Source organism: Orycteropus afer, unplaced genomic scaffold, assembly GCF_000298275.1.
Source record: "Orycteropus afer afer isolate SDZICR_OR568_19922 unplaced genomic scaffold, OryAfe1.0 scaffold00221, whole genome shotgun sequence".
In the NCBI taxonomy this organism is placed as follows: domain Eukaryota; kingdom Metazoa; phylum Chordata; class Mammalia; order Tubulidentata; family Orycteropodidae; genus Orycteropus; species Orycteropus afer.
Genome location: NW_006921808.1, coordinates 1,962,389 through 1,975,296, shown reverse-complemented (window position 1 = coordinate 1,975,296; position 12,908 = coordinate 1,962,389). Strand labels below are relative to the sequence as shown.

Sequence of the window (12,908 nt, the reverse complement as noted above, 5' to 3'; positions counted from 1 at the left end):
GCATAAGCAGCCCTTCTTTCTCCCATGATTGTTCTCTCTAAGGAGTGTATCTACTTGAGGTAAATGTTCAACTCTTATGCCTGTCTTTTGTTTGGCTGGAAACCACAGGTGTGGGTTCGATTCCAGACCTGAAGGGCAGCTAGGGGCCATAGTCTTAGTGGTTCCATCTGGCTCTATCGGACCAGCAAACCTGGTCCCCCCTTTTTTTTCCTCCAATGATCAAATACATCAATTCTTATGTGGTTTCTTATTCATTGTCCGTCTTTCATGAGGCTATTGAAAAGACAATGGCACCGTAGTCTTAAAAGTGATATCTTTGTCTCTAACACTTTAAAGAGGTCTTTTGCAGTAGTTTTGCCTAGTGCAATACAATGTCTGATTTCTTGACTGCTGCTTCCATGGGTGTTGATTATAGATACAAGTAAAATGAATTCCTTAACAACTTCAATATTTTCTTCATTATCATAATGTTGCTTATTGGTCCAGTTGTGAAGATTTTTGTTTTCTTTTGTTCAGGTGTAAGGAGCTCTGGTGGTGCAGTGGTTAAGGTATTTGACTGCTAACCAAAAGGTCAGTGGTTTGAAACCACCAGCTGCTCCATGGAAGAAAGATGAGGCAGTCTGCTTCCATACAGATTTACAGCCTTGGAAGCCCAGTGGAGGTCAGTTGAGTCAGAATCGACTCAATGCCAGTGAGTTTGGGGTATTTTTTTGGGGGAGGTGTTTATGGTGAAATATAATCCATACTGACAGCTGTAGTCTTTGATCTTCATCAGTAAGTGCCATCTTCATATCGCAAGTTGTTCATGGGTCTTCTTCTAATCCTGATTCCACATTCTTCTTCATATAGTCCAGCTTCTCAGATTATTTGCTTAGTATATGGATTCAATAACTATGGTGAAAGGCTATAACCCTGGTGGACGCCTTTCCTGATTTAAAACCATGTTCTGTTAGAACTCCAGGCCTTAGCATATTTCATTATAATACTTTACTTTGTCTTCTCGTGCCACCCTTTGAAATCTTCTTTTCGGCTCTTTTATTTCATCATTTCTTCCATTTGCTTTAGCTACTCCCCATTTAGGAGCAAATTTCAGAGTCTCTTCTGACATCCATTTTGGTCTTTTCTTTCTTTCCTGTCTTTTTATTATTATTTTTTTTTTTATTGTGATTTGAGTGAAAATTTACAGAGCAAATTCACTTTCCATACAGCAGTTCACATACACTTTGTCTCATGACATTGACCACAGTTTACCACAATGCAACAGCTCCCCTCCCTCTTCCTCCTGATAGTTACCTCTTCTCTGTGTCCATCCCTCCATGCACTCCTGCCCCCTGAGCTATCTCCCTGTGCATAAACAGCCCTTCTTTCTTGCATGATTGTTCTCTCCAAGGAGTGTATCTACCTCAGATAAATGTTCAACTCATATGCCTGTCTTTTGTTTGACTGGAAGCCACAGGTGTGGGTTTAATTCCAGACCTGAAGGGCAGCTAGGGGCCATAGTCTCAGTGGTTCTATTAGGTTCTATCAGGCCAGCAAACCTGGTCCTCCTCCCCTTTTTTCCCCCTTTCTTGCCTGTCTTTTTAATGGCCTTTGGTTTCTTCATGTATAATGTCCTTGATGTCATCCTGCAACTCATCTGGTCTTTGGTCAATGGTGTTCAGTACCTCTTACCTATTCTTCAAAGGGTCTCTAAATTCAGGTTACAGATACTCAAAGTCATATATTATCTCTTGTGGACTTGTTTCAATTTTCAGTTTCAACTTAAACTTGCATATGAGCTATTGATGATCTGTTCCACAGCTGGCTCCAGGCCTTGTTCTGACTGATGATATTGAGCTTCTCCATCATTTCTTTCCACAGATGTAGTCACTTTCATTCCTGTGTATTCCATCTGGTGAGGTCCACATATATCATCATAATTTATGTTGTCAAAAAAAAGTATTTGCAATGAATAAGTCATTGATGTTGCAAAATTTTATCATGCTATCTCCAGCATGATTTGTGTCACCAAGGCCATATTTTCCACCTACCAATGTTTCTTCTTTGTTTTCAACTTTCATATTCCAATCACCAGTAATTATGAATACATCTTGATTTCATGTTTGGTCAATCTCAGACTGCAGAAGTTGATAAAGGCTTCAGTTTCTTCATATTTGGCTTTAGTGGTAGGTTTGTAAATTTGAATAATAATCATGTTAACTGGTCTTCCTTGTAGGTGTATGGGTATTATCCTGTCACTGATAGCACTGTACTTCAGGATAGATCTTGAAGTGTTCTTTTTGACAACAAATGTGATGCCATTCTTCTTCAATGTGTCATTCCTGGCATACTAGATCATATGACTGTCCAGTTCAAAATGGCCAATACCAGTTCATTTCAGCTTACTAATGCCTAGGATCTTTATGTTCTATTTCAGTTATGAGAACCTATATTCTCCCAGACTCCTGATTTGTACCTTCCACATTCGAATTATTAATGGATATTTGCACCTCTTCTTTATCATCATACCACATCAGGAAATGAAGGTCCTGAAAGCTTTACTCCATCCACATCATTAAGGTTGACTCTACTTTGAGGAGGTTCTTCTCCATTAGTATTTTGAGTGCCTTCCAACCTGAAGGGCGTGCCTTCAGACATGATATCAGGCAGTGTTTCCCTATTATTCATAAGGGTTTCAGTGGTCACTTTTTTCAGAATTGGACTTTTACATCCTTCTTCCTAGTCTGTCTTAGTCCAGAAGCTCTGCTGAAACCTGGCCACCATGAGTTACCTGCTAATATTTAAAATACTAGTAGCATAGCTTCCAGTGTCACAGCAACATGCAATCCTCTACATTATTACTGACAGTCGAATGTTGGAGCTAGGCTATCCAAAAAAACCAAACTCAATGTCGTCAAGTTGGTTCTGACTCATAACGACCCCTCCTTGGGTTTTTGAGGTGGCATCTCTATGGAAGTAGATTGCCCAGTCTTCCTTCCGAGGAGTGGCAGGTGAGTTTGAACCACCAGCCTTCTGGTTAGCAGTCAAATGCCTTTGGCACTACACCACCATAGAACCAAGTTATTCAATTAAACACTAACCTAGGTGTTGCTGTGAAAGTATTTTGTAGACTTGATTAAAATCTCTATTGCAGGAGAGTATCCTTGATAATGGGAGCTTTGGTGGCAAAGTACCCAAGGCATTTGACTGCTATCCAGAAGGCTGATGGTTCAAACCCACCAGTTACTCCTGGGAAGGAAGATTGGGCCCAGTTCAAAGGCCTTAAGAGCAAAACTGAGGTTTCCCAAGGAAGAAGATATCTGGCCTCAAGACTGTAATAACCTGAGAATTTCCAGCCTGATGACATGGCTTGCAGCCAATTTCTTGAAATAAATCTTTCTCTCTCTCTCTTTAAACAGACAAAAAGACATATAGACAGATAGATATAGATATGTGTGTGTGTTATATGCATATATGTATATAATACTTATATATGTGGGTATGTGTGTATGTATGTGTGTGTGTGTATACTGTTCTCTGGAGAACCCTGACTGATACATATGGAAAATCAAAGAAATTAGAATAGTTATAACAATTTTCAAAAAGAATAAATTGGGAGGCATCACTCTATCCTATTTCAAAACTGATTATATAGCTACTGTAATCAAGACTGTGTGGTACTGGTGGAGGGATCAACATGTAGATCAATGGAACAGAATAGATAACTCAGAAATAACCCCCATACAAGTGTGGTCAACTGGTTTTTGAAAAAAGTGTAAAAGCAATTCAATATAGGAAAGACCCTTTATTTGAACACATGGTTCTGATGCAATGATTCAATTGATCCTTGACTGAAACTTGACATATTATGCAAAAATTAGCTCAAAATGGATCATAGATTTAAATATAAAACTAGAAAAAATTTAGGAGAAAATCTTCGGGACATACGACTTCAAGTAGAGTTCTTAAACAGGCCACCAGAAGCATGATCCATAAAAGAAAAATATTCATTAAAATTTCAAAGTTTTGCTCTTCACCAGATCCTTGTACAGGACAAAAAGATAAGCTACAGATGGGAAGAAAATATTTGCAAGCCACATATCTGCCAAAGGACTCATAGATACATATAGAAGTCTCAAAAGTCAATACTAAACACCCACGATAGAAAAATGAGCAAAAGACATGAAGAGACAGACAGAAAAGGAGATATGTGTGGCAAGTAAAAACATCAGAAATGTTCAACCTCACCCGTCATTAGAGAAATGAAAATTAAGACCAGTATGTATCAATACATACTGGTGAAAATGACTAAAATAACAAATAGTAACAACACCAAATGCTGGCAAAGATGCCAAGAAACTGTATTACATATACATTGCTGGTGGGAGAGTAAAATAGTACAGCTATTCTGCAAGTAGTTTGACAATTTCTTTAAAAAATTAAACATGTAACTACCATATAACCCAGCAATTGTACTCCTGGACATTTATTCCAGAGATATGAAAATGTATGTTCACAGAAAAACCTATATATAAATGTTAATGGCAGGAGCTCTGGTAGCATAGTGGCTAAGGCACTTGACTGCTAACCAGAAGGCTGGCAGTTCAAACCCACCAGCCACTCCTCGGAAGGAAGGTTGGGCATTCCTGCTTCCGTAGTGATACTGCTCGGAAACCCAAGGAAGGGTCGCTATGAGTCAGGGCCGACTCAATGGCAAACAACAACACAACAACAACAAATGTTAATGGCAGCTTCATTCATAATAGCAAAAGATTGGAAACAACTTAGGTGTCTTCCAATGGGCAAATGGTTAAACAAATTTGGTACATCTACACCATGGAATATTACACAGCAATAAAAAGAATGAACAATTGATACTAACAGCAACTTGGATGGATTTTTAGGGCATTATGCTGATTGAAAAAATATTAATCTCAAAAGGTCACTGTGTAGTTAAAGTTGTGTGTCAGCTTGGTTGGGCTGTGGTTTTGAGTGGCTGGGCAGCTGGATGTGGTTATTCCCTATGATGAGACTGTAATCACCTTCATGGTGGAATCTTCTATGAGCAGCTAGGGAGCTGCCTTTAGGGTGTGGCCTGCTTCCAGTATATAAGGAGATGCACTAGGAAAGGTCTCTAGCTTTTTGGCATATCTGGATCCTGCATTTGGCTGAATCACCACCAGTGGCCTACTGTGTTGCCTGCCAATCATAGACTGCTTCTCGTCTTGAACTGGTGTTCTGTGTTGTCTGCTAATCTTGGGGTTGTGCCATTTTACCTGTTGATCTTGAGTTTGTCAGCCCCAGCAGCCAACAACTGCATGAGTCAGAAAAACCTCCAGCTCCAATGTGCCTAGAATAGGAGACAGAGCTGAAGAACAAGGTCGAGGGGCATTCACCCAGCCCCTAGAGCTGGCACTTTGAACTCAGACTTCTAGCCTCCTAAACTGTAGGGAGAATAAATCCCTTTGATAAAGCCATCTATCTGTGGTATTTCTGTTATAGCCGTCCTAAGGAACCAAGATAGTCACCTATTGCTGTTCCATTTATATAACATTTTCAAAATGACAAAATTTTAGAAATGGGTAACAGGTAAGTGGTTGCTAGGGGTTCATTAAGGTGGGTGGAATGAGTGTGTGGGTACATAATGGTAGCATGAGGGAGAGCTTTGTGATGATGGAATAGTTCTGTATCATGATTGTGATGATGGTTATAGGAATTTCCTCTATCAGTCAGGGTTCTCCAAACAAACAGAATCAGTAGGAAATATATCTATCTATCTCTACCTATACCCACTTTTCTGTGTATGTATGTACCTGTCTGTCTGTCTATCAATCTAAAGAGATTTATTTCAAGAAATTGACTCATAAGATTGTAAGTGCTTGCAGGTTTGAAATTTTCAGGGCAGGCTGGCAGGCTTGAAACTAAGATAGGAGTTAATTGCTGTCTTGAGGCTGAATTTCTTCTTCTTCAAGAAACTTCAGTTTTTGTGCTTAAGGCATTTGACTGCTTAGGTGAGGCACATCCACATTATTGTGAGTAATCACCTTTACTTAAAGTCAACTGATTTTAACTTAACCATATCTATAAAATACTGTCACAGCAACACCTAGATTAAAAACAAAGGTGGGGAATAAAGAAGACAAAAAACTATTGCCACACAGTTTATTCTTATTCACAGCAGCCCATGAGTTACAGAGTAGTACTGCTCAATAAGGTTTTCTTGGCTGTAATCTAAACAGAAGCAGATAACCAGGCCTTTCTTCTGCAGTACCACTAGGTGGGCTTGAATTGCAAACTTTTAAGTTAATAGCTGAGCACAAACTCTTTGCACCATCGAGGGACCTTAACACCTAGATTAGTGTTTTATTAAATAACTGGATACTTGTAGCCTAGCCAAGTTGATACATAAGATTAACCATCAGAGACCACCCCTTGTCAACTTAACACCCACCCATACTTATCTCCTTAAACCATGCTTAATCTTCTTATACTTTGTATAAGTATAAAAACAAAGTCACACTTCTGCCTAACATGACAGTTATCATGAGAAAAATTGAAAATGCACTGACTCTCAGAAGAAGATGCAGAGTCCTTCAGTAATGTATACTCTTTTCTTTGATATCCTGTAACTTAAATGCTGTAATGTAAAGTAAACTACCGGAAAGCCAAGGCATCCAGGAGAGAGTGAGCAAGCAGCAGAGGGACCCAGGTAAGGGGAGGGACCCATGTCCTAACCCCTAAGAGGCAGGAAAAATGGAGGGAAAAGAAAAGGAAAGTCAGGGCATCCAGGAGAGAGCAAGCAAGTGTCAGAGGGAGCCAGGTATGGGGACGTACCCACGCCCCAACCCCAAGTGGCAGCAAAGGTGGAGGAGAAAGGAAAGGAAAGCCAGGGTGTCTTGGTGAGAGCAAGCAAGCAGCAGAGGGATCCAGGTGAAGGGAGGGACCCAGACCCCAACCCCCAAGCAGCAGGAAAAGTGGAGGGGAAAGGAAAGGAAACCCAGGGCATCCAGGAGAGAGTGAGCAAGTGGCAGAGGGATCCAGATAAGGGGAGGGTGGAGAGGTTTCAAACAACTAAGGGAGACAAACTTGTCTGTCAGTTTGTCGTGTTGTGGTGGCATGTTGCTGTGAGGCTTGAGGCTGTGCTACTGGTGTTTCAAATGCCAGCGGGGTTGCACATGGTGCACAGGTTTCAGCACAGCTTGCAGACTGAGATAGACTGGGAAGAAGGAAGAGACCATCCACTTCTCAAGGAATTGCCCAGGGAAAACTTTATGAATAGCAGAGAAACACTGTCCATTATAATACTAGGCAACTATATGAATAGCCTGGAAACATTGCCTGATACAGTGTAGGAGGATGAGCCACTTAGGTTGGAAGGCTCTCAAAATACAACTAGGAAGGGGTGGAATGATCAGAATAGAACCAACCTTACTGATATGGATAAGTAAAACTTTCAAGACCTCCATTTGCTGATGTGATACAGCTCAAATTGAGAAACAGCTGCAAACATCCATTAATAATTGGAACATAGCATGTATGAAGTATGAATCTAGGAAAGTTGGAAGTTGTCAAAAATGAAATGGAATGCATAAAGATTGATATCCTAGGCATTAGTGAGTTGAAGTAGACTGGTTTTGGCCATTTTAAATCAGACAACCATATGATCCACTATACCAGGAAGAATTCATCATCACAAAGGGTGTTTCAAGATCTGTCCTGAAGTACAATGCTGTCAGTGATAGGATAATTTCCATACATCTACAAGGAAGACCCGTTAATATGACTGTTACTCAAATTTATGCCCCAACCACCAAAGCCAAAGATGAGGAAATTGAAGAATTTTATCAGCTTCTGCAGTCTGAAATTGACCAAACATGCAATCAGGATGTGTTAATTATCACTGGTGACTGGAATGCAAAAGTTGGAAACAAAGAAGAATCACTGGTAGTTGGAAAATTTGGCCTTGGTGACAGAAATAATGCTGGAAATTGTATGATAGAATTTTGCAAGACCAATGACTTATTCATTGCAAATACATATTTTCAACAACACAGATGGTGACTATACACGTGGACTTCACCAGATGGAATATACAGGAATCAGATTGATAACATCTGTGGCAAGAGGCAATGGAAAAAAACTCAGTATTTTCAGCTAAAACCAGGTCAAGAGTTGATTGTAGAACAGACCATCAACTGTCCATGTGCAAGTTCAACTTGAAGCTGAAGACAATTAAAACAAGCCCAAGAGAGCCACAGTATGATCTTGAATATATCCCTCCTGAATTTAGAGACCATCTAAAGAATAAATTTGATGCATTCAACACCAGTGACCAAAAACCAGAAGAATTGTGGAATGACATCAAGGCCATCATCCATGAAGAAAGCAAGAGGTCATTAAAAAGAAAAGAAAAGACCAAAATGGATGACAGAAGAGACTCTGAATCTTGCCCTTAAGTGAGAGTAGCCAAAGCAAATGGAAGAAATGACAAGATGAAAGAGCTGAACGGAAGATGTCAAAGACCAGCTCAAGCAGACAGAGCAAATTACTATAATGAAATGTGCAAAAACTTGGAGTTAGAAAACCAAAAAGAAGAACACACTTGGCATTTCTCAAGCTGAAAGACCTAAGGGAAAAATTTAAGCCTCGAATTGTAACACTGAAAGATGGGCAAAATATTGAATGATGCAGGAAGCATCAAAAGAAGATAGAAGGAATAGACAGAGTCACTGTACCAGAAAGAACTGATCAGTCTTCATCCATTTTAGGAGGTGGCATGTGATCAAGAACCAATGATACTGAAGGAAGAAGTTGAAGCTGCATTGAAGGAATTGCCAAAGAACAAGGCTCCAGGAATTGACAGAACACCCATTGAGATATTTCAATAAACAGATGCTCCACTGGAGCCGCTCATTTGGTTATGCCAAGAAATTTGGGAGACAGCTATCTGGCCAACTGACTGGAGGAGATCCATATTTGTATCCATTTCAAAGAAAGGTGATTCCACAGAATGTGGAAATTATTGAACAATATCATTAATATCACACGCAAGTAAAATCTTACTGAACACAATTCAAAAAAGTTGCAGCAGTATATTGAGAGAGAACTTCCAGAGGTGCAAGCCAGATTCAGAAGAGGACGTGGAACAAGGGATATCATTGTGGATGTCAGATGGATCTTGGCTCAAAGCAGAGAATGCCAGAAAGATGTTTATTTGTGTTTTATTGAGTATGCAAAAGAATTTGATTGTGTCGATCATAACAAAGTGTGGATAATATTGAGAAGAATGAGAATTCCAGAACACTTAATTGTACTCATGAGGAACCTGCATATAGACCAGGAGCCTGTCGTTTGAACAGAACAAGGAGACACTGCATAGTTTAAAATCAAGACAGGAGTGTGTCAGGGTTGTATCCTTTCACCATACTTGTTCAATTTGTATGCTGAGCAAATAATCTGAGAAGCTGGATTGTATGAAGAAGAATGTGGCATCAAGACTGGAGGGAGAATCATTAACAACCTGTGATACTCTGACGACACAACTTTGCTTGCTGAAAGTGAGGATGACTTAAAGCACTTACTGATGAAGATTGAAGAATACAATCTGCAGTGTGGATTACATATCAATATAAAGAAAACAAAAATCCTCACAACTGGACCTATAAGCAGCATCATGAAAAATGGGGAAAAGTTTGAGGTTGTCAAAGACTTCACATTGCTTGGTTCTATAATCAACACGCCAATGGAAGCAGCAGTCAGGACATCAGAAGATGTATAGCACTGGGCAAGTCGGCTGCAAAAGACTTCTTTCAAGTGCTGAACAGCAAAGATATCTCCTTGAGGACTAAGGTGCACTTGACATAAGCCATAATATTTTCAATCACCTCATATACATGTGAGAGCTGGACATTGAATAAGGAAGACCGAAGAAGAATTGATGCTTTTGAGTTGTGGTGCTGGTGAAAAATGCTGAAAGTACCATGGACTGCTAAAAGAACTAACAAATCTGTCCTGGAGGAAGTTCAGCTGGAATGCTCCTTGGATGCGAGAATGGCCAGACTTGGTCTCACCTACTTTGGTCATGTTATTAGAAGGGACCATTCCCTGGAGAAGAATGTCATACTTGGTAAGGTGGAGGGTTGACGAAAGAGGAGAAGGCCCTCAACAAGATGGATTGACACAGTGGCTGCAGCGATGGGTTCAAGTATAGCAGGGATTGCAGAGCTGGTGCAGGACCGGGCGGTGTTTTGTTCTGCTGTGCATAGTTTTGCTATGAGTTGAAGATAACTCGACAGCACTCAACAAGAGAAACAACAACAAAGTGAACTAATATCGACCCAACTAAATTTATACTCAAAACCATTTGCCATTCAGTCTTTTCTGATTCATGGCAACCCCATGTGTGGCAGAATATTACTATGGTCTATAGGGTTTTCAGTAACTGACTTTTCAGAAATAGATTGCCAGGCCTTTCTTCCAAGTTGTCTCTGGGGGGACTCAAACCTCCAACCTTTCAGTTAGCAGATGAGCACATTAAACCTGAAAAGTGTTGCCACCTAGCTGGTACATAATTGAGTGTTTAAAGGCCATTCTGCTGTTCTATCAAGCATCACGTACAGGATGATGAATATAATAAGACTCGTGAATTCCATAAACATGGGCGCATTGTCTCATTTTATTTGCTGCGAAGTGAGTTCCTTGATCTGAGACAATGTTGTGTGGAATACCATGACAGTAGAAAAGGCATTCTGTAAGCCCACAAATGGTAATATTGGCAGAAGCATTACATGCAGGGAAGGCAAATTTATAACTTGAGTGTGTATTGATTCTAGTAAAAACGAAACACCACCCTTCATGATGGAAGTGATTCAATATAATCAACCTACCATCATGTAGTTGGCTGATCATCTTGGGGAATAGTCCCATACCAGAGACTCTGTGTTGTTCTCAGCTACTGGCAAATTGGACACTCAGGAGTGGCTGTTGTCGTTGTTGTTGTGCTGTTTAGTTAGGCCCTACTCATAGCGACCCCTCCTTGGGTTTCCAAGGTGGTATCTCTATGGAAGTAGATTGCCAAACATTCCTTCTGAGGAGTGGCTGGTGGGATTGAACCACAATCCTTCTCATTAGCAGTCAAGTACCTTAGGTACTATGCTACCAGAACTCCTAGCAGTGGCTGTAGCCAAGTCAAACTTGGTGAACCTATGCAAATCGAGCCCATCATTGCAACTACTATGTTGATCTGTCTTGTTGAGGGCCTTCCCCTTTTTCATTGACCAAGCATGATATCCTCCAAAGAACAGTCCTTTCTGAAAACATGAGCAAAATAGGACAGATGAGGTCTGTCCATTCTTGCTTCAAAGGAGCATTTTGGCTGCATTTCTTCCAGGATAGATTTGTTCTTCTGGCAGTCGATGGTATTTTTCAGCATTCTTTGCCAAGACCACAATTCAAAGGCATCAACTCTTCTTTGGTTTTCCTTATTCATTGTCCATCTCTCACATGAATATGAGGTGATTGAAATGCCATGGCTTGTGTCAGGAGCACCTTAGTTTTCAAGGAGGTATCTTTGCTCTTCAGCACTTGAAAGAGGTCTTTTGCAGCAGATTTGACCAATGCAAATTAAGCTAATTAGTGATACATATGAATTTATTGCTGTCATTCTGTTGTGTTTTTTGTTATGTTGGTGATTTCCTTGCTTCACATATTTTTCTCTGCTGAGCTCATTTTGTTATCAGGTCTTTCTTCTCTTTTCTTCATTATTGTTGGTTTTGTGCTTACTAATCCCAAATGTTTTTCTTCTTTCTAGATTTGCTTAGGGGGATTGTTAATTTTCTTTGTGGTTACCCTGAAGTAAATTCTTATCTTCTTCAGTTTGGAACAGTTAGTTCTATAAAGACACTGCCCTGTCTTCCTCTCTATTTGGAAGTTTTGATATTAGAACTTTTATTCCCTCTATTTGCTTTGTTGCTGATGTCGTCTGCAGAATGACTCTCTTGTTTTATGAGCTTATTTTGATCATCTCTTTCTGGTTTGGTTTCTCAGTGTTGATATCAGGTGTCCTGGTTTTATTTGTTGTTCTCTGTTGTGTGTTCTCCATTGGAAGGACCCCCTTTAGCATTACTTGTACGGTTGGTCTGGTTTTCACAAATTCCCTTAATTTCTGTTTGTCTCCGAATGTCTTGATTTCACCCTCATATTTGAGAGACAGTTTGGCTGGATATAGAATTCTTGGTTTGAAGTTCCTTTCCTTCAGTGTTTTATATATGCCGTCCCATTGCCTACTTGCCCGCATGGTTTCCGCTGAGTAATCAGAACTTAGTTTCATTGCTTGTGCACTGTAAGTGACAATTCATTTTTCCCAAGTTGCTCCCAAGATTCTTTGTCTTTTGTTTTGGAGAGTTTGATTATGATATGTCTTGGTGACAGTCTCTTGGGGTCTATCCTGTATGGGGTTCTTTTATCTTCTTGGACAGATATATTTTCTTCCATCATGATGTGGGGGAAATTTTCTGTTAGCAAGTCTTCCACAATTTTCTCAATTTTTTTTTTTTTTTTGCTTTTGCTTTCTTTTGTTCTGATATTCCCATGAGGCATATGTTGTTTATTTTCTTGTCATCCCATATAACTCTTAGGTTCTCTTCATTTCTCTTAAATCTTTGTTCTAATTTTTCTTCACAAAGGCTGGAGTCAATGTTTTCGTAAGCTAGTTCCAGTCTACTCTTTTGTCCTTCCACTGTGTTGTCTAACTGTGATTTTAGGGTTCATATTCTGGATTTGGAGAGCAGGAGAAAGGGGATAAAAGCCAGGAACCTGGACAAAAGAGCAGTCAGCCCCAGGGTTACAGGTGAGGAGAGACAACTCAGGGACACCCAAGGTAGCAGGCGGGAAGAGCAGGAGAAAGGGGATTAAAAGCCAGGAAGCCAGAG

The 12,908-nt window shown here is 40.1% G+C and overlaps 1 protein-coding gene across 1 annotated transcript in view; it reads left to right on the top strand.

Annotated features, from left to right (window-relative positions):
- Positions 1-6,732: 6,732 nt before the first annotated feature.
- Positions 6,733-12,908, top strand: part of JAM3 (junctional adhesion molecule 3) — a 70,491-nt gene continuing 64,315 nt past the window's right edge. The window contains exon 1 of the mRNA XM_007948736.1: positions 6,733-6,799. Coding sequence (XP_007946927.1) covers positions 6,733-6,799 — 67 coding nt within the window. The remainder of the gene's footprint in view (positions 6,800-12,908) is intronic.